This window comes from Symphalangus syndactylus, chromosome 18 (assembly GCF_028878055.3).
Source record: "Symphalangus syndactylus isolate Jambi chromosome 18, NHGRI_mSymSyn1-v2.1_pri, whole genome shotgun sequence".
Classification (NCBI taxonomy): Eukaryota; Metazoa; Chordata; class Mammalia; order Primates; family Hylobatidae; genus Symphalangus; species Symphalangus syndactylus.
Window position 1 is genome coordinate 19,183,121 of NC_072440.2, and position 26,481 is coordinate 19,209,601.

The 26,481-nt window shown below is 40.3% G+C and overlaps 1 protein-coding gene and 1 pseudogene across 4 annotated transcripts in view; both read left to right on the forward strand.

Moving 5' to 3' along the window:
- The window catches only part of MRTFA (myocardin related transcription factor A), a 232,145-nt gene that overhangs the window by 37,277 nt on the left and 168,387 nt on the right, over positions 1–26,481 (forward strand). For 2 of the 4 annotated variants that reach the window (XM_063622894.1, XM_063622897.1), the window contains exon 2: positions 5,861–5,922. The exons of the other annotated variants lie outside the window; for them this stretch is intronic. In XM_063622894.1, the coding sequence (XP_063478964.1) occupies positions 5,861–5,922 (62 nt within the window). The remainder of the gene's footprint in view (positions 1–5,860; positions 5,923–26,481) is intronic. 4 annotated transcript variants of the gene reach the window in all.
- On the forward strand, positions 11,779–15,159 carry LOC129467893 (large ribosomal subunit protein uL4-like; annotated as a pseudogene).

A 26,481-nucleotide genomic window follows, 5' to 3' on the forward strand; every position in this document is an offset into this window, starting at 1 on the left:
AGGCGTGAGCCACTAAGCCCGGCCAAGATTGTAGTTTTTTATTTTGTAAAGTATTGCATATGTTATGGTACCTTAATGAGCACATGAGCATATTTGGTTGAATTCTGCATCTGGGTTGACTAGCAGGCTACATAGGCCTTCTTTGTTTTCTCTCTCCCTTTTTAATATATACAGGTATTGCTTGCATTTTCCTCTTGTCACCTTAATCAAATGTAATCTCAGCCTCTCAAAGTGTTGAGATTACAAGTGTGGGCCAGCATGCCCTGCCTTAACTGTTCTTTAAAATTTCTATGCACATCACACTGATAATCGGAAAGGAAAAATTTGTGGTGGATATGAAAGGCAGCAGAGTGTATTGCTTCTTGTAGGAGGTTATGGATATGCCTAGGAGCACAGTGGTTTCTCTTGACTCCTTTAAGACTCTTGGATCGCTTTAGTCATTACCAGCACTTTGTAGGGACTACATGACATGGATTAGCATTTCTGCCTCCCTTACTTGTTTCAGGGGGCCTAGTTTATTTAGTCTTCTCTTTGGGTGCAGAAGAAAGAGCAAACAGAGGAATCAGGCAGAGAGAGATTAAGATTTTTTTCATAGGTGTTCAGTTTGAGGAGATACGTAACCATATCTGTTGAGGTGGACTACTTAAAAACCACAATTCCCAAAAATCCCCAGTTTATTCATTTAACTGGAAATTGTTATTTTCCTTCTCCTTTTTTTTGATAAGTCATATGTCTAAATTGATTTTCTTTTGTCTTTCTTCCTTTCCCTTTTTCCCCTCTTCATTCCATTTTTGTTCCTTTCCCTTCATTTCTTTTCTTTTTTTTTTTTTTAAAGAGATAGTGTGTCTCACTCTGTCGCTCAGGCTGGGGTGCGGTGGTGTAATCATGGCTCACTGCAGCCTCAACCTCCCGGGGTCAAGCGATCCTCCTACCTCAGCCACCTGAGTAGTTGGGACTTTAGGCAAACACCACCATGCCTGGTTAATTTTTGTATTTTTTGTAGAGATGGGGTTTTGCCATATTGCCCAGTCTGGTCTCAAACTCCTGGGTTCGAGCAGTCCGCTCGCTTCTGCCTCCCAGAGGGTTGGAATTACAGGTGTGAGCCACTGTGCCTGGCAACTTTCCTTTTATTCTTTGCATTCTGTTCCCCTAAATTAAAATGGATCAGTGGCATTCTTTCCAAAGAAATGCTTGTTTGAAAGAAGACCCAGAATTCTATGAAATTGCTTTTTTTCTTTGTGGGAAGTTTATTTTTTAGAAGATAACGATAATGTCATTCTTAGATTGTAAAAATTATTCTCATCCCCTTTGGAATGTAAGGAAATCTTTTAAAAGCTAAATTTCCACTGGAGAGTCTATGTGTGTATGTATTGAGCCAAAAGTATTGAAAATAATTGCTATAGTTTTCTAATGCCCAAGTTTTGTTTGTTTGTTTGAGATGGAGTTTCGTTCTTGTTGCCCAGGCTGAAGTGCAATGGCCTGATCTCGGCTCACTGCAACCTCCGCCTCCCGGGTTCAAGCAATTGTCCTGCCTCAGCCTCCCGAGTAGCTGGGATTATAGGTGTGCGCTGCCACACCTGGCTAATTTTGTTTTTTTTTGTTTTTTTTAGTAGAGACGGGATTTCTCCATGTTGGGTAGGCTGAACTCCCGCAGGACCTCAGGTGATTCGCCCTCCTCAGCTTCCCAAAGTACTGGGATTACAGTTGTGAGCCACTGTGCCTGGCCTCTAATACCCAAGTTTTTAAGGAACAATATTTCCAATTTTGGGGGGCACACACATCTAATTTTTAAAATCTTCCCAGTTAGGGAATGGATATTTAAACTTTTCTGTAGTAATTTCAAAAACAGTGTGTTCAGTAGTATGTAGTAGAATAAATGCATTGGACTAGTAATCAGATTCTGGCCCATTTTTCTTTTATCAGGTCACTGAACTCTTGTGCTGTAGATCCCCAACTGAAAATGAAAATATTGGATGTGTTAGTTTCTGAGGTTCTTGTTATAAAAGTGTAGTTATTCTAGGTTTTACTGGTGTTTCTCTAACGCTGATAAAAGATTAAGAGAATTTTGCTTATAATACTGTTCATATAAAAATAGAATTCATTTCAATATAAAGTGAGTTAGACTTGGATTCTAAAGGGGCTTAGTCAGTGAATGACTAAAACAACCTTTATATAAGATGGTCTCATGTAGGAATCAATTTCAAGATCCATTCTCTAGGATGCTGGGGAGGGGCGGGGGAGGGAAACAACCACCAAAGAATACATTGTCTGACAACTTTGAGCTAAAATCCAGGATCTTAATTTGAGATTAATGTAAGAAATCTGTCAGGTATTTTTAAAAAGTAACTCATCACTATTTAGGAGTTGACTTTTTCTGTTGTAGCTTTCATGGAAGGACTGTTGTTTTAGTCATTCTCTCCTAAATTCCTTTTCCTGAGACTAAAAGATTGAGCTCATACCTTTGCATAATGATCTGGAGAGTATTTTAAACTTGGCATGTTCAAACCTGGCAGACTCGATTAATATGTGGACAAACTAGCACATTAGAACATTTTTTAAGTTCCAAGCCATAAATATGTTTTAAATGAACATGGGCATGTATAAAATTAATACTTAAGCCTTCAAATAGCACAGACATTCAAAATGCCTGTTGCCTTGGGTGACTGATTTTCAGTGAGGTTCTCACTTACCCTACGCATTTCTTCCTCTGCATGGAACAGTGCCAGGCACAGAGTCAGGAGAGGGTTTTCTCCTTTGGCACTCTACTACCCTCTGCTTTCGGCAGAGAAAAGGCTGCTGTTTTACTTCTTAAACTCCTACCATATGGAAAGCTTCTAAAAATAAACTTTGGATTTGTATTGGACTTCTAAATTTGTAACCTCTTATCCATGACTAAAGCCAATGTAAATACCTTTAGCTACTCTACATACAAAGCTGTGGCACTGTTTTAATAAGAAAGATACCAACCATAATATTTAAATTATCAAATAAATTAGTTTATCTTTCATTTATGTCTTAGTTGGCATGGATAAGGACCTGGTTGTGTTGTCAAGCAAAAACTAGTTGGTGGTTTTTAGTGAATCCACTTTAATTTTTTGTTCATGAATTGTTGGTGTAATTATGTAGCAGACATATTCGTGAGAATGTAGAAGTACACTAGCTTTTGACACAACAGATTGTTTAAATGGGTCGTTATTCACTTTGAAAATTCTGGTCACTTGGGCCTTCCATCAGCAAGTATATAATGAGCACCTGTTACTTGCCAGGTACTGCTAAGTCTTGCGAAGATATAAAGTTGTATAGAAGATGATTCTTGTTCAGACAAGTAAGAGAGAAAGGAAAAAGAAAACCTGGGGACAACCAAATATTTTAACTGTGTTAACAGAGAAATAGATGCTATGAGAGCATGGAGGAGAGATGAGTAGAGTAATAGTTGGCTTGTTTTTTTTTTTTTTTTTGAGACAGTCTCACTCTGTTGCCTAGGCTGCTGGAGTGCAGTGGTGTGATCTCGGCTCATTGCAACCTCCACCTCCCAGGTTCAAGTGATTCTCATGCCTCAGCCTTCCGAGTAGCTGGGATTACAGGTGTGTACCACCACTCCCAGCTATTTTTTGTTGTTGTTGTTTTTGAGATGGAGTCTCGCTCTGTTACCCAGGCTAGAGTGCAGCAGTGCGATCTTGGCTCACTGCAGCTTCTGCCTCTCAGGTTCAAGGATTCTTGTGCATCATCCTCCAAGTAGCTGGGACTACAGGTACACGCCACCACACCCAGCTAATTTTTGTATTTTGTATTTAGTACAGACAGGTTTCACCATGTTGGCCAGGCTGATCTTGAACTCCTGACCTCAAGTGATCCGCCTGCCTTGGCCTCCCAAAGTGCTGGGATTACAGGCGTGAGTTACTGCACCCAGCCTAATTTTTGCATTTTTAGTAGAGATGGGGCCAGGCTGGTCTCGAATTCCTGGCCTCAAGTGATCCTCCCACCCTGGCCTCCCAAAGTGCTGGGATTACAGGCACTTTTCCTAGGTGTTCAGTTTGAGGGTATATGTAACCGTATTTGTTGAGGTGGACTGCTAAAAAACCACGGTTCATTTATTTAATTGGGAATTGTTTCTCTCCCCTCCTTTTTTGAAAACAGTCAAATCTCTAAATTGATTTTTTTTTATCTTTCTTCTTCCAACTGAGCTATGGCACTCAGCCTCAGCTGGATCTTAAATAATAAAAATTATTTACAACAGAGGCTATTTTTTTTTTTGAGTGCCAGGATTAATGTTACCCATCATGGAAAAGAGAACATTCTAGGTAGTAGGAGAAATAGTAGAACTATCCAAGACAGTATGTTCTAGGAGGAAGTTTGGTGTGGGTAATGGGGAGGAGGAGGGACATTAGTGGCCAGAGAGCAAAGGCTAGTGAGACTGGGTGGGATCAGATTATGAAAGCCTTCAGGGCCAGGCATGGTGGCTCATGCCTGTAATCCCAGCATTTTGGGAGGCCAGGGTTGGAGGATGGCTTGAGCCCAGGAGTTTGAGATGAACCTGGGCAACATAGTGATACCTTATTTCTATAAAAAATACAAAAATTAGCTGGGCATGGTAGTGTGTGCTTGTGGTTCCATGTACTTGAGAGGTTGAGATGGGAGAATTATGTGATCCCAGGAGGTTGAGGCTGCAGTGAGCTGTGATCATGCCACTGCACTCCAGCCTGGGCAACAGAGTGAGACCTTATCTCAAAAAAAAAAAAAAAAAAAAAAAAAGACTTTAGATATACCACTGATTCTGTTTCTGTTGTCACGTCTTTGTTCTCTTTTCCTTGCCTGGAAAGACTTTCTCCACTCTTTGCTAATCTAACTTATTTTTAAAGGTCCAGCTTTAGAGCATCTCTTATGTAAAGCCTTCCTCCCTTTTCCCCAGAGCTTACTGATTTTTTACTGTGAAAGATTGCACAAAGAGGCTGTATTATGCCTCATAATAAGGACTTCCATTTCTTGAACTGTTTTTTGTTTTGTCTGATCTGTCCAGCTAGTTTCTCAACTCCTTAAGGGCAGAGAATGAATCCTCTTCAGCACCTGGTATTAGTACTCATCACATTGTGAGGACTCAAGAAGTAAATGATGTATATAGAACACTTACACATACAAACCATTACGATAACCCAACTATGGTGGTAGAGATTGCCTATGTTTATTTAAAAGGCATTTCTCGGCCAGGCGTGGTGGCTCACACCTGTAATCCCAGCACTTTGGGAGGCCGAGGCAGGTGGATCACGAGGTCAGGAGATCGAGACCATCCTGACCAACATGGTGAAACCCCATCTCTACTAAAATACAAAAAAAAATAGCTGGACGTAATGGTACGCACCTGTAGTCTCAGCCTACTCGGGAGTCTGAGACGGGGATTGCTTGAACCCGAGAGTCAGAGGTTGCAGTGAGCTGAGATTGCGCCATTGCATTCCAGCCCAGCGACAGAGCAAGATTCTGTGTCCAAAAAAAAAAAAAAAGAAAGGCATTAACACCAATAAGAGCAGTTTTCAGAGGTATAGGACAATTGTCATTTGGATATAAAATGAGTTAATAAAAACACTTGTCTCATAGAGTTGTTGTGAGAATTAGTTTTAATATTTAAGCACTTGCAACAGTATCTAGCATATAGAAAGTGCCCAATCAGTGTTACCTATTATTAACTCCACTTTTTTTTTTTTTTTTTTTTTTTAAACCAGTGACAGAACTCTTAACACTGTTGTGTGCATGGAGAGGATTCAAAGGAGATAAGAAACAGCTTCTTACTTTTGAAACCAAATGCCTTTTAGGAATGGGAAGAACTGTTTATATTGCATGAACTTTTATTTTTCTGTTTGTGTTGTAGTGATCGAAGGGTATGATTGGCATGGAATTGAATTTCATCTGTCTGTGGGAATTGTAAGCAAGGTAGGTCCCAGATTTATTTACTCTTCCTTCCCTCCTTTCCTAATGTGGTCGTTAGTATCTTCAGTTATACTGACCTAGAATAGATCAGATTTGACTATTGTTTGGGGAAACATCTTTTTCGGTCTCACTCATCATGCCTCTTGATGGTCTGTCCCGTGGTTTAATGTTGTGGACTACATCTAGTATCTCGTTAGAATGTAGAGAATGCTAAGAAACAGCATAACCATGTAAAATTTTGGTGGTCCTAGAACAGAACCATGAATTTACACATGTACCCACCCACACATACCCCTACCTCTTTAATCCAGTCCTTGAGGGCAGAAGTTTTTGTGTTGGAGCCATTATGTAAACCAATTTAGGGTAGTGGGTAATGGTAGGCGAGCATATTCTGATCACTCTAAAAATCAGTAGCCTGCGTGAATGGTAGACCAAATGCAACAAAGGACCTGACTAGACAGTAGCCAGGCCATTACTGGCAGCTGTAAATTTTGTTACTGATGACAGGATCTGTCCATCTGTAACCACTAGAGTTTGATTTGACACAGCATGCTTTGTTCCTATCTTAAGCTCCTGGGCCTGAACAAAAGTACAGCAGATAGAGCTTTGGCTTATGTATCTGTCTTATGTCAGGTGCCCGCAAAAAGAGCTATAGATGGCAGTTCACGCAGCTCTGCACAACTATTTCTGTCAGAGTATTTCCTGTCAAGGTAAAGGCTAGTGCTAGTTCATGTAGTTCTAGTTTTCTATCACCATAAGTATGTTGAGATTCCCCTGCTTATTGATACAGGAGACCTGGCTCAGTTGGAGAGTAAACTTGACAGTCAAAACAGAACTCCCCAACCAGGAATCCTATAAACTAGTGTGTGGGGTTCTATGGGTTGATGTCAGTCTGGACTCTTGCTGCATCTACACTTAGCACAGGTTCTTGAGACTGGCTTTCTCTCAGTCACAAAGAAGAGAAACCTTTAGTACATTGCTACAGGGAAAAACAGTGTAGCCACTTCCTATAGCAGAAGGAACATGGCCTTGGAATTGACACTGCTGTCTAGGAAGGAGGGGGAGACGGTAGATTAAAGTTTAACTTCTGTAAATGAATCCTTTGTCATCATCTAGTGGTCTGAATTTTCTGGGTGTGATCTGTGTGGTCAGTCAGTAAAGTATCTTTTTTCTATTCTACTTTTATATTGGGGTAATAAACTATTCCATGGAAATACTGTGTGATAAAAATTAATGGAAAGTAAAGAAAGGTACCAATTTCTGTTGAATTCCTGCTGGAATTAGGCATTGTACTGTAAATTTTCATGTACGTTCTTTTATTGAAATATATCAAGTTCATTAATATTACAGCTTTTCAAGTCTAGGTGAATAATATTGTGACTCAGTGTCTTGAACTATTTATAATAGCCATTTAGAAGAAATAGAATTGTGTAGTGTTTTGTGTTATTTCATTTGTTTTCTGGAGAAGGAAAGAAAATAATTATATGAGTTAATTTTTTTCTTTTTTTGGGGCCTTGCTACTGATTAGCCAAAGGCAGGGTGGAGACTAGCGGGTTTGAAATTAGAGACACCTGTGCTGTTTTGGGAAGTTGAGGCTCTTGACCTAGGATTTGCTGAAGTTGGTGCAGGAGGTCAGTGTAGGTTAATATTTTCAGAGCTCAAAGCAAGTGTGGATTGGGGTTGTTTATAGGTGCAGTTTTGCTTGATCTCTGTATCTGCAAATGGAGTAAAAAAGTACAGTACTGCTGTTTTGGGAAACTTCTGCAAAAGTCCCTGAGCCAATGCAAATTAATCTTCAGAAATACCAAGAAAATTCCCCATTTGGCTGTTTCACCTGGTTGAGGGAATTGACTCTTGTCATTATGCTTGTAAAGAAATTACCAGGCTGGGTGTGGTAGTTCATGCCTGTAATTCCAGCACTTTGGGAGGCTGAGGTGGATGAATTGCTTGAATCTAGGAGTTTGAAACCAGCCTGGGCAACATGGCGAAATCCTGTTTCTACAAAAAACACCAAAAAAAATTAGCCGGGCATGGTGATATGTGCCTGTAGTCCCATTTGCTAGAGAGACGGAGGTGGGAGGATTGCTTGAGCCTGGGAGGTAGAGGCTGTAGTGAGCTGTGATTGCATCACTGCATTCCAGCCTGGGTGACAGAGTGAGACCCTGTCTCCAAAAAAAAAAAAAATTTCCACAGATTTTTTTTTTTTTTTTTTTAAATTAAGAGACAGGGTCTTAATTTATTACCCAGGCTGGAGTGCAGTGTGGAACAATTACAGTTCACTGTAGCCTTGAATTCCTGGGTTCAAGTGATCCTTCTGCCTCAGCCTCCAGAGTAGCTAGGACTGCAGGTGTGTTCCACTACGCCTGGCTAATTAAAAAAAAAAAATTTTTTTTTTTTTTTTTTTGGTAGAGATTCTCCTACCCTGGCCTCCCAAAGTGTTGGGATTTTCAGGTATGAGCCACCATGCCTGGTCCACACGTACTTTTAAAACAATTATAAATTTGATTTTCTGTTTTTAAATTTTCTCTTGAAATTCTTCTCTCATGGGAGATACCATCTCTGTGTCTTTCAGTCATGCAGTAATTGGGGGTCAGAATAAATTGTTCAGCTCTTTCCTAGGTGATATGCAGTTAAATTGAAGTCTTCCTTCTCCTTTGGACTTGTGCATATATCTATGAAAGGAGAAGAAAATCTGGTTAAGAGCAGCAGAATTACCTGGAGATACTATACTGTCCTTTCAAGGGCTGAAATGGACACATTAACATTTCTTAATCTATGCATTTTCCATTTTTATTTTTCTGTCTATTGAATGAATTACTGTACTTTTCCCCTTGGCCACTTCCTTTTTATGGTTTAGTGAGATAAACTTAATATAATTTTTCCTTCTTTGTTGAACAAATATTAGTTCTTTAAAAATAACTTTATTGAAGTATAATTTATATACTGCAGAATTTGCCTGTTTGAAGTGTACAGTTTATTTTTAGTAATTTTGTGGAGATGTGCAACCATTACCCCACTCCAGTATTACATTTCCAATACCTCAGAAAGATCCCTTGTAAACACCATTTTTTAACTTCCTTTGAAGTAAGGCGCACATTTTATTAAGTTCTGCATCAGATTTAATCTTCTTCCACTCATGAGGTTTTCCACCACTCTGCGTATTGCACCTCTTCTTTCCTCCTCCTCTTTATATATTAGTTTCTTATTACTGGTCAAACATACCACTCTTTTGTTATTTTTATTACATTTTCTCAACACTTTTTAAAAAGTGTAACCTTGAAAAGAAGGGATTTAGCTTTTATTCAAAGTTATTTTTTTCTTTGAAAGTTGTTACCTTTTTTTCTTTTTGAGACAGAGTCTCGCTCTTTTGCCCAGGCCGGAGTGGAAAGTTGTTATTTTATAATGCCTCAGGCCTCTCAGTAAGAGCTCGTTATTATTTCTGGGTTTTCTGTTCACTTCATTTGCTATTCGTTTATTTATTTTTTTTGAGATGGAGTCTTGCTGTGTCGCCAGGCTGGAGTGCAGTGGCGCGATCTCAGCTCACTGCAACCTCCGCCTCCCGGGTTCAAGCAATTCTGCTGCCTCAGGACTACAGGCACGTGCCACCACGCCCGGCTAATTTTTTGTATTTTTTTAGTAGAGACGGGGTTTCACCATGTTGGCCAGGATGGTCTTGATTTCTCGACTTTGTGATCTGCCTGCCTTGGCCTCCTAAAGTGGTGGGGTTACAGGCGTGAGCCACCGTGCCTGGCTGCTATTTATTTTTAAAGGGAATAATTTATTGGTTATTTCTTGTGTATGTATACAGACTAGGTATTAGCTAATTTGGAGAATTCCGCTCTGTGCATAAGTATTCAGATGCTCAGCAAAAGATGTGAATATTGTCGTATACTTGAGCTTTTCCTTTTTTTTTTTTTTTTTTTTTGAGACGGAGTCTTGCTCTGTTACCCAGGCTGGAGTGCAATGGTGTGATCTTGGCTCACTGCAACCTCCGTCTCCCAGGTTCAGGCAATTCTTATGCCTCAGCCTCCTGAGTAACTGGGATTACAGGTGTGTGCCACCATGCCCGGCTAATTTTTGTATTTTTAGTAGAGACGGAGTTTCACCATGTTGGCCAGGCTGGTCTCAAACTCCTAACCTTGTGATCCACCCACCTCGACCTCCCAAATTGCTGGGATTACAGGCATGAGCCACCACGGCCGGCTACACTGGAGCTTTTTAAAGGCTTACCTACCATGTTGGTTTGTCTCATTAATGGTGATGTTAAATCTCATCATTTGGTTGAGTTCCTGTCTGCCAGATTTATCCATTGTAAACTGTCTTTTCCCCTTAGCGATACATAATCTGTACAGCCATACTGATTATTTACTTTTGATATCTCTTGTACAGAAGTGCCATGTAGTTGTCACAGTAGCAATACATCTTCTTAGAGCAACAAACTAACCTGGCTAACAGTGTTTAAAAATTGAGTATTATGTGGAAGACAATATGCAAAAAATGCAAAAAAACGAAATTCAGAATTCATTTAATTTAAGCTTCTTTGTAATGTTAATTTTTTTTTTTTTTTTTTTTTTTTGAGACAGAGTCTTGCTCTGTCGCCCAGGCCAGAGTGCAGTGGCATGATCTCAGCTCAGTGCAACCTCCGCCTCCTGGGTTCAAACAATTCTCCCGCCCCAGCCTCCTGAGTAGCTGGGATTACAGGTGCGTGCTGCCATGCCTGGCTAATTTTTGTATTTAGAGACGGGGTTTCACCATGTTGGTCAGGCTGGTCTTGAACTCCTGACCTTGTGATTCGCCTGCCTCGGCCTCCCAAAGTGCTGGGATTAAAGGTGTGAGCCACCGTGCCCGGGCTTGTAATATGAATTTTTAAGTGCAGAGTTTAAATACAGTTGCTTAAGAGCCTTGGGATGCAAATCTCGTGTTCCTTGGGTCATAAGGAATTTTTGCTGACAACCTTTTCACAGTTGGTCTTTAGTAGACATTATTAGCATTTAGCAGACATTATTAACATTTTTCATAGTTTTCAGACAAGTTCTTTCCTGCTTTTAAAATTCCTTCCTCCAGTCTTTCATGTATCCCTTGGAACAATACAGCTCTTACTGAGGGGTCTGGAGTTACCTGGGTTTGAACCCTGGCCCAGCAGTTACTTAACTTCTCTGTACTTCACTATTCTCCGTTGTAAAATAGAATAGTAATACGTCATAAGTTTTTATGAGGATTAAATAGGCATTTGGCACTTTTTTTGGTCACAGATGTTCATTAAGCCTCTATATTATTCTTCTCAGTCTGATAACACTTGTCACGTAGTAGGCAGTGATTATTTCCTTTATAAGCTGTACATGTATACATAAACATATAAATGTACCTCATAGACGTTGCTCAAGGAAATAATCATAGACATTCCTACTGTAATTATCTCTGTCCCAATCTTGGGGGGAGATTTAGATTCACTTTTTTAGGATACTTGTAGGATCCATATGTTAACTATACACCCCCCCACCATGTCTGCATATTTGCTGCATATTACTTTGAATATAACACTTCGGCACTGCATAGTGCAATAAAAAAATGGTAAATATTATTTCTACCTCAGACTATATGATCTTTTTTTTTTTTTTCCCCAAAGACAAGGTCTTACTCTGTTGCCCCAGGCTGGAATGCAGTGGCTCAGTCATAGCTCACAGCAGCTTTGCACTCCTGGACTCAAGCAGTCATCCTGCCTCAGCCTTCTCGGTAGCTAGGATTGCAGGCATGTGCCACTATGCCTGGCTAATTTTTAAATTTTTTGTAGAGATGGAGTCTCGCCATGTTGCCCAGGGTGGTCTCGAACTCCTGGGCTCGAGCAGTCCTCTGGCTTCGGCTTCCCAAAGCATTGGGATTATAGGTGTGAGCCAATGCACCTGGCCCAGACTATATGATCTTAATGTGTACGTTGGAAATGGTTAAATTCAAGGCACTGTTACTACCTTACATCTCTGACCTGAATTGGAGGCCACAGTTCATTAAGTGGCAATCTATTGATCTAAGTACAGTTACCAACTAAATTTTTCAGTGGTTCTCAATAGGGAAGGTACCATATATCCAAAGAGTATTTGGAAAAGTATGGAGGTGTTTTTGGTTGTTAAGTGACTGTGGGTGGGAGATGCACCACTGGCATTTGGTGGAGAAAACTTAGAATTGTTCACCCAAAATGCCAATAGCGTCACTGTTGAGAAATTAAGCTAAATACTTTGGTAAATCAGTAGATAATGTTTTATCTTAGTTATAAAAAAAGTTGAGGCTGGGCGCGGTGGCTCACGCCTGTAATCTCAACACTTTGGAAGGCCGAGGCAGGTGGATCACAAGGTCAGGAGTTCGAGATCAGCCTGACCAACATGGTGAAACCCCATCTATACTAAAAATACAAAAATTATCTGGGCGTGGTGGCGCATGCCTGTAATCCTAGCTACTCAGGAGGCTGAGGCGGGAAAATCGCTTGAACCTGGGAGGCAGAGGTTGCAGTGAGCCGAGATTGCGCCACTGCGCTCCAGCCTGGGCGACAGAGCGAGACTCTGTCTCAAAAAAAAAAAAAAAAAAGTGGCCTTCTCACCTTCCCATGGCATGTGCTGATCCACTGTTATCAGTGTACTCTGAAAAAGGGGAGTCATCTGGCAAAAATGTCACTTTGTCTCCTGTATTCAAGGCTCCCATTCCACCAGATATTGTGAACTTTGTTCACACCAACTTGCACAAAAATGACAGACAGCCGTATCTTGTTAGTGAATTAGCAGGTCGTCAGACCAGTGCTGAATCTTGGGGTACTGGCAGAGTTGGGTCTCAAATTCCCAGAGTTTGAGGTGGTGGGACTCACTGTTTTAGCTAGGGTGCTTTTGGAAATATCTGTCAAGGAGGCCACATGTTTGCACCAACCAAAACCTGGCACTGTTGGCACCATAGAGTGAACACAATCCAAAAAACGATATGCTATCTGTTCTCCCCTGGCTGACTCTGCCTTACCAGTGCTGGTCATTTACAGGTCATCATATTAAGGAAGTTCCTGAACTTTTTTTGGTGGTCAGAGATAAAGCTGAAGGTTACAAGACAATCAAGGAGGCTGTTTTGCCACTTAAGAAACTTAAAGCCTGGAGTGATATAAAAAAGGGCTATGCCTCTCAGCAAATGAGAGCTGGCAAGAGCAAAATGAGAAACCATTGTATCCAGTGCAAGGAACCCTGCATCGTCTATAATGAAGATGATCGTATTGTCAAAGCCTTCAGAAACATTCCTAGAATTACTCTGCTTAATGTAAGCAAACTGAACATTTTGAAACTTGCTCCTGATGGGCATGTGGGACGTTTCTGCATTCGGACTGAAAGTGCTTTCTAGAAGTTAGACAATTGTGTGGCATTTGGTGTAAAGCTGCTTCCTCAAAGTAACTGCAATCTTTCCATGCACAAGATGATCAATACAGACCTTAGCAGAATGTTGAAAAGCCCAGACATCCAAAGCCCTTCAAGCACATTGCAGGAAGATTCATTGTAGAGTCCTGAGGAAGAACCTCCTGGAAAACCTGAGAATCATGTTGAAGCGAAACCCATATGCAAAGACCATGCACTGCAACACCAGTCTTTGCCAGGCCAGCAATCACGAACTCCAGGTAGATAAGGCAGCGGTGGCAGCAGCAGCAGCAGCAGCAGCAGCAGCACCACCACCACCACCACCACCACGAGCACCAGCAGCACCAGCAGTACTAGAGGCCAAATCAGATGAGAGAGGGGGTTGCAGTCAAGAAGCTTGTGGTAGCGAAGAAAGGAAAGAAGGTTGTTGTTGTTAAGCAGGAGAAACCTCTGGTGGGAAAAAGGGCAGCAGCTACCAACCAAGACATCAGCAGCTGAAAACAAACCTACCACAGAGGAAATGAGGCCTGCTGCCTGAACTTGTTGGTTTATTCCATAAAGGTCAAATAATTTTGGACAGCTTATTTTTAATAAAGTCTTGATCAATGAAAAAAAGAGTGCTCATGGCAGGAAGCTTTTTGAACAAATCCTTCAGAGCTGTAGTATGTAATCTCTGAATTATTCAAGGGGAATTAGGCCATATTTTCTCAGTTGGGGGAGTAAGGTATTTTCCTGAAGATTCTGAGGGCGTTTGCCATTATGAATGTGTTTTGGTAGGGTTTAACTTCTAAAATTAAGAGTAGTTGAATGGCTAGAGTGGTTTAGTGGTTAAAGAAGATTGGCATTATTCCTTTAGTAATCTTTGTATCTTCATGGTTGATGGAAATCATACAATTTGTGCCTCGCATTCCAGTGATGCCTGGTTATTGTTTGTACTGTTCTTTCTTTCCTTCTTTTTTTTTTAAGAGCAAATGATGTATTTGTTTGGCAGATCAATAAGATTTTATTAGGTATGTAACTTAACTTGTGGTAGCTTGTTTCACTTGAGCCTAGTAAGGACTTTGACGAAGATAAAAAAAATAATAATTATTCTCAACTTCCACCTACCATTTTATCAGTCTCTAGGGCAATGTTTCTCAAACATTTTTGGCTGTGGTTCATCGTTCAAGATGTATTTTACATTGAGACCTAATACACACATAAGTGTATCGATATCTAAAACAAAAGTTTCATGAAATAATACCCTTATTAGGTGCAGTGCAATCTGGTCATTTCTATTTTATTCCATTTTATTTAATTGCAAGATGTTGATGTTGGCCTAGGAAATTGATTCTGTGGCCAGTGTATTATGAATTGCAGTTAAAAATACTGTGTTAGGATATATGTTCATGAAATTTTAACTCAGGCTTTAAAATATATCCCAAGTCTTACTATATCTCTCTGCTCAACTATTGCCTTTGGCTAAGCCACCTTCATCTCTCTCCTAGACTTCTCCAGTAGCCTTCTAATTGCATTCTCTGCTGCCTCTCATCCCCTGCCATCACCTAGCTCTGTTCTTTTAGCTGTCTAATTGATGCTTTTAAAATGTTATTCTGGTCATGTCGTCCTCACTATTACTTTCTTTCCCCCACTTTCATTTATTGTGGTAAAATACACATGAAATTTACTATCTTAATCATTTTAAGTGTGTAGTTCAGTGGTATTATATACATTCATAATGTTGTGCAACTATCATCACCATCCATCTCCAGAACTCTTTTCAGCTTGTAAAACTGAAACTGTACACCCATTAAACAAATAAGTCACTATTCCCTCCCCCTCCTTCCCTCTGGAAACTACCATTCTACTTTGTGTCTATGATTTTGACCACTCTAGGTACCTCACATAAGTGGAATCATACAGCATATATAACTTTTTGTTATAAATTTAGCCTATGTGATTTTTAAAAAAGTTTATATAATGTTTTACATACAAGTTAAAAATTAAAGTAGTAATCATCGACCTCAGACATCTAGAACAAGTTATACCATGGAGCCCTCCTGCTCAGCAGCATTGAGGCCTGGACCGCCTTGTTTCCTCTTCCCTTCAAATTGGCAGAAGTGATTACTTCTCTGGACTTGTAGTAATATTTTTGTTTTTTTGGTAAGTGAATATGAGGAGAGACTTGACTTTTTTGTTTTTTTTTTTTTTTTTTTTGAGACAGAGTCTTGTTCTTTTGCCCAGGCTGGAAGTGCAGTGGTGCGATCTTGGCTCATTGCAACCTCCACCTCCCAGGTTCAAGTGATCCTACCACTGCAGCCTCTCAAGTAGGTGGGACTACAGGTGTGCGCCACCACACCCAGCTAATTTTTGTATTTTCAGTAGAGATGGGGTTTCCCTATGTTGGCTAGGCTGGTCTTAAACTCCTGACCTCAAGTGATCCACCCCCCTCAGCCTCTCAAAGTGCTGGGATTAAGGCTTGAGCCACTGTGCCCAGCTCAAGAGACTTGGCTTTTTTTTTTTTTTGAGACAGAGTCTCACTCTTGTTGCCCAGGTTGGAGTGCAATGGCACTATTTTGGCTCACACAACCTCTGCCTCCTAGGTGCAAGTGATTCTCCTACTTCGGCCTCCCGAGTAACTGGGATTGCAGGCGTGCGCCACCTCACCTGGCTAATTTTGTATTTTTAGTAGAGACGGTTTCTCCATGTTGGTCAAGCTGGTCTCGAACTCCCAACCTCAGGTGATCCTCCCGCCTCAGCCTCCCAAAGTGCTGGGATTACAGGCATGAGCCACCGCGCCTGGCTGAGACTTAGCATTTTGAAAGACAAGATAATGTGCTGAGCCAGACAGCTCAGGATCCTCCACATCTATTTTATTATTTGCTTTTGGAAAAGGCACTATGGTCGTATGTATGGAAAGGTTGACTTGGGAGTCATGACGTCTGGGTTCTCCTGGCTTTGCCATTTACTTATTTGGAGACCTTGGGCAAATTGCTTACAACCCTTCTGAGCTTTAGTTTGTTCAGCATCTGAAACCACTGGATCCTTTAGATTTCTTCAAACCGTAAAATTCAGAAATTCTATCATCTTTTTGACAAGGTTTTGAGACCTTAGAAGAGTCTGTTTTTCTGTTCTGCCATCCCGATTTTTTTCCCATCTACTGTAATCTGAATGCTTAGAAGGACAGTAAATTTTAATCTGTCACACTCAATTATTGTGATGAAATAATTCCAGAATTGTGATTATAAAATAGTCTGGACATACAAAATACTATGCAGATGACAAATACTATATATACCACTATGGGGGTGAAAACTGGAGATGAGCACCTCATCCTGTGCACTTTCTGTGAACTGCTCTGTGGTTATGATCTTATGATCCACCTAGAGTAGTGGTCCCCAACATTTTTGGCACCAGGGACCAGTTTCGTGGAAGACAGTTTTTCCATGGACTGGGGCAGGGGGGCAAGGTTTTGGGATGAAGCTCTTCCACCTCAGATCATCAGGCATTAGATTCTCATAAGAAAGGTGCAACCTAGATCCCTTGTGTGTGCATTTCACAATAGGGCTTATGCTCCTATGAGAATCTAATGCCGCTGCTGATCTGACAGGAGATGGAGCTCAGTCCGTAATAGTTGCTCACCACTGCTCACTCCTGCTGTGTGGCCTGGTTCCTAACAGGCCATGGACTAGGGGTTGGGAACCCCTGACCTAGAGAGTCTTTTGATTCTGCTTTACTGTGCTTTCCTTGAATTGCAGGGCTGATTACTCACAACATTCTCTTTGTATTATGTTTTGTGGCTTGAGTGTGCCTAATCCAGCCAGAGGTAAAGCTGGGGAATTGTCCTCTTCTTTGGTCTTGAGGCACTTCTGCAGGAAACTTTAGCTTTAGAAAAGATAAGGTTACCAAAGTGCTGACTGCCTAGTTTGTGAGCTGGACCCCTAGCGTCACCATAGGGAGCTATGGTTTCATTATTACACATTTTGTTTTTCACTAAATATCATAATTTTTTTCTCTGAAATGCTAATTAGCTGTCATGTGACTATATTTGCCTTCAAGTTGTTGGGAGGATTGATAGACATCTGTTATAGGCAAAACAAAGCTCTGTTTTTTTAATCGGGGAAGAATATTAGTAATAGAGCTCTTTTGTAGCTCTCAGGCTTTTCAGGCTCTTTCATAGCCCCATTTGTTAAAGACTTTTTACTTTATTTTGCCTCATTTGGCAAAAGACATGGATGTGCTCTAAATCTATTAGCTGCTTCACTCCAATGAGACTCTTACCATTGTAGTACCTAAGGGCACTGTTCAGCTCACCCCTGTGTACTCATGGCCAGATTGCCATCAGCCTTTTTCTCATACAGAAAGAGCCATAATGTGCATACTCTGTCTCTGTAACATAATGAACTGAGTTCCGGGCAACTTTAATTGTAACCTTAAAGGAGCTAATGGTATTCATATGTTAGATAGGTTTACCTTGATTTTTGAACAAACAGTGTGGTTTCCCAGGGAATCAAAGTTAGACTGCTTTACATTATAGAAAAGGGTGCGTGTGTGTGTGTGTGTGTGTGTGTGTATGTGTGTATAAAGTTAAAAGCTTCGTTCTGTGGCTGTATTGAAGGAAGTAACCTTGGGAAGTTTTTTTTAGACTATGAATAAGAGCAAATTGATGAATTTTTTTGGGAAGAGGATTAAAGCAACTCATAGGAATTCAGCACCCTGATGTATGTCATAGTGCTAAAATTTGCTTAGTGTTAAAGTCAGATGGCATAATGTAGAGTTACCATTTGACTAGCAATTCCTCTCAAATATACTCAAGAGAATTAAAAAAAATACCAACACAGAAACTTTTCATGAATATTCATAATAGCATTATTCATAATAGGGAAAAAATGGAATAGTCCAAATGCCCATCAGCTGATGAGTAGATAAATAAAATGTGGTATAGCTATACAGTTGAACATTATTTGGCAATGAAAAGGAATGGTGTACCAACACATGCTTCCGCATGGATAAACCTTGAAAACATTATGCTAAGTGAAAGAAGCCTGTCATAAAGGACCACAAACTGTATGATCCCATTTATGTGAAATGTCCAGAATAGGCAAATCCATAGAGACAGAAAGTAGATTAGTAGTTGCTGGGGGCTGGAAGAAAGGGGAATGGAGAGTGACCACTTAATAGGAATGGGCTTTCTTTTTAAGGTAAAGAAGGTGTATTAGCTAGTAGTGATGGTTCCACAGCTTTGCAAATTACACTAAAATCCACTGAGTTGAATACTTCGAAAGGGTGAATTTTATAGTATGTGAATTATATACCAGTAAAGCTATTATCTAACAAGTAAGACCAAATTATCTGTGTAGGTAAGATACCTGTCTTTTTTGCTGAGTAGAGCTATATGAAATTCTGATACATGGGATGCCTTGATTAAAGATACTCCATATCATCATTTATCTAAATGCTTATGTCAACTTGGAAATCATAATTGCAAAGAAAACTTTTTTTTCCTATTGAAGGATTAAATGTTATATGTAAAATTCCATAGCATCTGACTCTATGGATGCACAGAAGAAAGGAATAAGTTGTATATATATTATACATATTATAATCTAGAACTAAAAATATTACAGAAGGGAAAGCCCATATACCTAATAAAAGTATAAAGTTGGCTCTTTCTCAAACAATGGGATACTATTTTACACACTTAAATTTTGCAAATATTATAAAATCTAATACTACCAATTGTTAACAAGGATATGGGGAAAGAGAAACCCTAATACATTGCTGATGGGCATGTAAATTGAGCTCTGTAGAAAGTTTTTGGCAAGATTTTGTGAAGGTGATGAATATGTCCTATGAACCAGCAGTACAAAATATACATCTTATATATATTTTGCATAAATGGTGAACCTTTCATTTATGCAAAAGGAAACATGTACACGCATTTTAATTTCATTTATATTTGTGATAGGAAAAAATTTGGAAGCTATGGAGAAATGGATAAGCAAGCAGTGGCATTTTAATGCAACCTATTGCTCTAGTACAGTCAGAATGGACAAATCAGGTCTACATGTGTCAATATAGATACATCCTGGAAGCATTATGTTGAAAAAAAAAGAAAGCAAGTGGCTTGGCATGGTGGCTCATGCCTGTAGTCCAGCACTTTGGGAGGCTGAGGTGGGAAGATTGCTTGAGGCCAGGAGTTCAAGACCAGCGTGAGCAATGTTGTGAGAGCCTGTTTCTATTATTAAAAAAAAATAAGAATAAAAATTAAAAGCAAGTTACAAAAAGTTAAATGTGATACCTCTTATGATCATTTAAGACAAAATAAAAACATGCCTATAGTCCCAGCTACTTGGGAGGCTGAGATGAAAGGATGAGACAGGACAATTGCTTTAAGTCCAGGAGTGCCAGTGTAGCCTGGACAGCATAGTGAGACCCCATCTTTTAAACAAACACATCAGTCAATCCAATACTGTGTTGTCTAAGGAAAACATACGTATGCTGCAAAATTATTTTAAGACGTGGATTAAAAGAAGCTATATTACCTTCAGCAGGATATTTACTTCTGAAGGAGAAGACAGGACAGTGGAATGAAGAGGGAAACTTTCAACTTACCTCCAATATTCTCTTTCTTAAAATCTTATGCAAATATGGCAGTATGTCATAAATTGTTATATTTGGGTTTATCATTTCATTTTTCTGGATTTTAAATAAACTTTCATAATTAAAAATTAGGAAAAGTCACCAGGCATAGTGGCTGACACCTGTAATCCCAACACTTTGAGAGATCAAGGCGGGAGGATCGATTGAGGCTAGGAGTTTGAGACCAGCTTGGGCAATGTAGCAAGACCTCATCTCTATAAAAAATGCAAAAACTAGCTGGGTGTGGTGGTACGCGCCTATAGTCCCAGCTACTCAGGAGGCTAAGGTGGGAGGAATGCTTGAGCCCAGGAGTTTGAGGCTGTAGTGAGCCATGATGATGCCGGTGCATTACAGTCTGGGTGCCAGAATGAGACCCTGTCTCAAAAAAGGAAAAGTGAAAAAAAATCACATGGGATGAGTTTAAAAAAAATTATTGGGCTTACATATTTTTTTTTACATGTTTCTATACTTGCTGTCGTAAAAATGATTCATCCTAATAGTCATTAATGTTAGTTTTTGAAGAAGTACAATGAATGTGGTTCATATGTTGTGTTTTTATTATAAAATCACTACTTGTCCATATTTTGATTATTTTTTCCTTGATTAAAAAGTACTTGATTAACACAGTAATGTTAAACAGTAACACATGATTGAATTCTTACTAAAAGTGCATGGGTTTTTATGTTTTATAGTTAGGACTTTGGTTTCCCTCTATAACAGCATTTGTGTCTTTTTTTTTTTTTTTTTTGAGATAGAGTTTCACTCTTGTTGCCCAGGCTGGAGTGCAATAGCGCAGTCTTGGCTCGCTGCAACCTCCACCTCCCAGGTTCAAGAGATTCGCCTGTCTCAGCCTCCCAAGTAGCTGGGATTATAGGCACCCACCACCATGCCCAGCTAATTTTTGTATTTTTAGTAGAGATGGGGTTTCACCATGTTGGTCAGGATGGTCTCAAACTCCTGACCTCAGGTGATCCACCCGCCTTGGCCTCTTAAAGTGTTGGGATTACAGGGGTGAGCCACTGCGCCTGGCCAGCATTTGTGTCTTTATTGGTTGTGTGAGAATACTGCCTGCTAAGTATTATACTGCCCTCGTTCAGATGTTCTTTATACATGCTTTGATTCTGAGGAAAGCTGTAAACTAGAATGATACTGGCAGGCACTCACCACATTGTTGGATGCCTTCAAAGTTTATTGTTATGAATATTATTTTTAATAAATGTTTACTGTGTATAATAAGAAAGTGTAAATTACTAGATGGAAGTATGCTTTTGACAAGCTTCTTGGAGACAGGGTTTTTAGAACTGAAGAATGGAGTGAGGGATAGATTATGACAATTATTTTAGCTATTCATCTTAAATCTTAAGAGAATTAGCACAAGATATGCATGCCTTCACAAGACATGGAAATTCCTTAGCATTCATCTTTAAATTAGCAGACTTAGCTGTGGATATTTTCCCTGTTAACGTTAGTTTCCTTTCTGCCATTCTTCTTTTTAGAGTTGGAGTCTCACTCTGTTACCCATGCTGAAATGCAGTGGCATGATCACAGCTCACCACAGTCTTGAGCTCCTGGGCTCAAACTATCCTTCCACCCCAGCCTCCCAAGTAGCTGAGATTATGGGCATGCACCACCATGCTTGGCTGCTTTTTATTTATTTTATTTTTTATTATTTTAGTTTTTTTGAGACAGGGTCTCATTCTCACCCAGACTGAAGTTCAGTGGCACAATCCTGGCTCACTGCAGCCTTGACCTCCTGGGCTCAAGTGATCTTCCCATCTCAGCCTTTCTAGTAGCTGGGACCACAGGTGTGTGCCACCACACCCAGCTAATTTTTGCGGTTTTTTTTGTAGAGCTGGTGTCTCACCATGTTGCCCGTGTTTCTCGAACTCCTAGGCCCAAGCAATCTGTTCACCTCGGCCTCCCAAAGTGTTAGGATTACAGGTGTGACCCACAGTGCCTGGCCCCAACTGGCTACTTCTCTAAAAAAAAATTTTGAGAGAACGAGGTGGGGTCTTACTGCATTGCCCATGCTGGTCTCAAACTCCTGGCCTCAAGTGATCCTCCTGCCTTGGCCTCCTGAGTCGATGGGATTATAGGTATGAGCCACTGTGCCTGGCCCTTCTGTCATTCTTAGAGGAAAGGATGTTACATACCATCTCTTCTCTTTAGTATAATGTTCCCTTCTTGGTTTCATTTTCTTTTTTCCTCCAAGAAGTTACTGAGTACTGAGTTTTTTTACATTTTAAATTGAGTTTTCAAGTTCGACTTTCCTCCAGAGCAGTGGTTTTTGAACTGCGGTATGTGGGTGGGAGTGAGTAGTGTTATTGAAAAGATCATGAATTCTGTCCGGGCCTGGTGGCTCACACCTGTAATCCCAGCACTCTGGGAGGCCAAGGTGGGTGGATCACTTGAGGTCAGGAGTTCGAGACCAGCCTGGCCAACATGGTGAAACTCTGTCTCTACTAAAAATACAAAAATTAGCCAGGCATGGTGGCACGCGTCTGTAATCCCAGCTACTTGGGAGGCTGAGGCAGGAGAATTGCTTGAACCCAGGAGGTGGAGGTTGCAGTGAGCCAAGATCGCACCACTGCACTCTAGCCTGGGTGACGGAGCAAGACTGTCTCGGGGGAAGAAAAGATCATGAATTCTCAGGAGTCTTACCAGACAGTGGTTTAAAAAGATCAGATATAGGCTGGGCCTGGTGGCTCACGCCTATAATCCCAGCACTTTGGGAGGCTGAGGTGGACCAATCACCTGAGGTCAGGAGTTCAAGACCAGCCTGACCAACATGGAGAAACCCCATCTCTACTAAAAATACAAAATTAGCTGGGCATGGTGGTGTATGCCTGTAATCCCAGGTATTCGGGAGGCTGAGGCAGGAGAGTCGCTTGAACCTGGGAGGCAGAGGTTGTGGTGATCGCACCATTGCACTCCAGCCTGGGCAATAAGAGTGAAACTCCGTCTCAAAAAAAAAAAAAAAAAAAATCAGATGTAGATTGAATAGGGATGTTTTTCTCTGTGTCTGCCCTTTCCTTGTACCTACCTTTTGAAGGCATGTCAGAGATGGGTAGTGCCCCAGAGACGTTTAGAAGTGGTCGCATAAACATGCCATGTTTGTGGCCAAAATGGTGGTCTATTTTATGTATTTATCTTGTTACATTTGATCATTATCAAGTAAAATGGTTAATGTCTATTAACATCCTTTAAAGTTGTGCTTTCTCTCATTCCAAAATGGAGTCTTTCAAGTTGGAAATTCACTCATATCAGGAATATTTGGGATTCTGAGCTGTAGTTTTCTGTTCAATCTCATTATAGTCTTTTTTTTTTTTTTTTTTTTAAGACAAGGGTCTTACTCTGTTACCCAGGCAGGAATGCGTGAGTGCAGTGTCACTATCATGGCTCACTGCAGCCTCGACCTCCCAGGCTCAAGTGATCTTTCCACCTCAGCAACCCAAGTAACTGGAACCACGGGTGCTCACCACAATGCCTGGCTAATTTTTAAATTTTTTGTGGAGATGGGGTCTCCCCATGTTGCCCAGGCTGGTCTCAAACTCCTGGGCTCAAGCTATCCTCCCACCTCAGCCTCCCAAAGTGCAAAGTGCTGGGATTACAGGCGTGAGCCACCGCAACTTGCCTCCAGTTAATTTTTAAAATTTTATAGAGATGAGTGTCTCACTATGTTGTTCAGGCTGGTTATGAAGTCCTGGGCTCAGGCCATCATTCTGCCTTGGCCTTTCAAAGTGTTGGGATTACAGGTGTGAGCCAGCATGCTCTGCCTCATTATGATCTTAATGGTGACAGAAAACAAACTACTTTAGGTATACATTATATTGGAGGTTTTTCCTAGTAGCTGTTTTATATTTTTAAAGATACACTTAACATATTGAAGGTAGATATCTGTTGGTGTAGAAAGTTTGTATATTTTCCCTAGTCCATTTTTGGGACAATTTGAAGTTTAAGCCAAAGTCTGAACTTGGAAACATAATTTCACTTCCTAAAGGGGTAATCTAACGAATTCCAGACTTATGCCACAATTTAGAATCCCTTGCATTATCCCTTTAAAAGGTGGGAAAAGTAAATTTATGGTGTAAATTGAACAATTTAGGGAGATGCTAGGATTATCAGCATTCAGTTAAAAGTTACTGAGTTATTATCAGCATTCACCTAAACGTTACTGAGATGAATAACTTAAAATAATTACATCCATATACTGAAATGAATAACTTAAAAATAATTACATCTTTAGGCTGGGCCCGGTAGCTCATGCCTGTAATCCCAGCACTTTGGGAGGCCAAGGCAAGTGGATCACCTGAGGTGAGGAGTTTGAGACCAGCCTGGCTAACATGGCAAAAACCCGTCTGTACTAAAAATAAAAAAATTAGCTGAGTGTGGTGGCGCGCACCTGTAATCCCAGCTACTTGGGAGGCTGAGGCAGGAGAATCGCTTGAACCCAGGGGGTGGAGGTTGCAATGAGCCGAGATCATGCCACCATACTCCAGCCTGGGAGACAGAACAAGACTCCGTCTCAAAAAAAAAAAAAAAAAATTACATCTATACGTATGTTGCCAAGATGCTATGTAAGAATACTACAAAAATATCAGTTGAGTATATTTAAATTAGAAAAAAATGCTTAGTGTTTGTTGAGCTCTTACTGTCTTAGCATCGTTAGTGCTTCTCATGTAGTATGTCACTCAGTCCTCACAGGTAACTCGTGAGAGTTGTTGTTATACTCATCGGGATAAATATTAGGCTGGTGAAAAAGTAATTGCAGTTTTGCTATTGAAAGTAAAAAACCACAATTACTTTTGCACCAACCTAATAACCTATGGTCATACACCCTGATAGTAAGTGGTGGTGTTGCTTGTAAAATCAGATGCTTTGACTAAAATAATGGTGCTGTTCATCACCATATTGGCTGAAGAAAAGTCACCATGGATTGTTTATATCACCTGAATTTCAAATAGTTGAGGTATGGAGATATACAGGTTGTGAAAGCTTTTTGATTCAAAGATGTGGAACATTGTGTCATTTAACATATACCATTTCACTTTTTACTGCTACTCACCTGGAAAGCAAATAATTTTTTAAATATTTGACTCATTTTATAAAATATTTTTTAATTTAAAATTTAATCTGAGTATATTTTTCTGAGAAATACCTGAGCATATCTCAATATTTTATATCTAAATCTAGCATTTATATTTTATCTTAGAACTTTGACTTATATAGATCTCTGTGAGGTACTAATTAAATTCTACGAATATTTACTGAGCATTTGAGCATCTTCTATGTGCAAGGGGCTGAATGAGCTGGTTGAGAACAAAACAGGGAAGGGAGTTAACATTTATTGAACACCTGTTAAATTTCAGATAGTCTTAGGTTACTTTAGATCTTCATCTCATTTAATCCATATAGTAACTTTGTTAGTAGGTACAATCCTCATTTTATACCACAGGAAACTTAGGCATGGAGGAGTTAAGCTCTCATCACCTAAATGGCAGTTCTGGAATTTGAACCTAAGCCCATGCTACTTTTCTAACACACAGTACTGCCTCATGTGTAAATATAAATTGGATTCCTGTTTCTAGTTTATAGTCTAGTCCAGGAGTTCACAAAGTGGAGTCTGCAGATGGACTGCTGGTGGTCCGTGATTTCACTTTTGGTTGTCACAAGTTCACAACTATAGTCGTTCGTCAGTATTCGTGGAGGGTTGGTTCCAGTACCCCCACTGTGGATACCAAAATCCATGGATGCTGAAGTCCCTTACATAAAAAGCTGTAGTATTTGCATATAACTTACATCCTCCCATATACTTCACGTCATCTCTAGATTATTTATAATAACTAATACAAGCCAGGCATGGTGGCTCACATCTATAATCCCAGCACTTTGGGAGGCTGAGGCGGGTGGATCTCTTGAGGCCAGGTGTTGGAGACCAGCCTGGACAACATGGTGAAACCCCGTCTCTACCAAAAAGTACGAAAATTAGCTGGCATGGTGGTGCATGCCTGTACTCCCAGCTACTCAGGAGGCTGAGGCACGAGAATAGCTTGAACCCGGGAGACGAAGGTTGCAGTGAGCCGAGATCACGCCACTGCACTCCAGCCTGGGTGACAGAGCAAGACTCCATCTCAAAAAAAAAAAAAAAATAATAATAATAATAACTAATACAGTGTAATGCTATAGTTGTTGTACTGTATTGTTTGGGGAATAATGGTAAGAAAAAAAGTCTGTAAATGTTCAGTATAGATGCAGCCATTCACTTTTATCGATAAATATTTTCAATCCGTGGTTGGTTGAATACACAGAAGCAGAACCAATGGATACAGAGGGCTAACTGTGTTTTTATGATAATGTTAAAATGTTACTGCTTTTTTCACTGATGATGCAAAAGCAATGACGGGTAAGACTGCTGGCACCTTAGCACAAGTTGAGAGAGTGGCATCAGACTGTATCATGGTCATTGTTTGTTTTTACCACCATGCACTCACAGGAGAAGAAAAAGAATAGTTGCACTTACAAATGTCCTTGGTACAGAGACCTGGCATAGTGGCTTGTCCCAGTA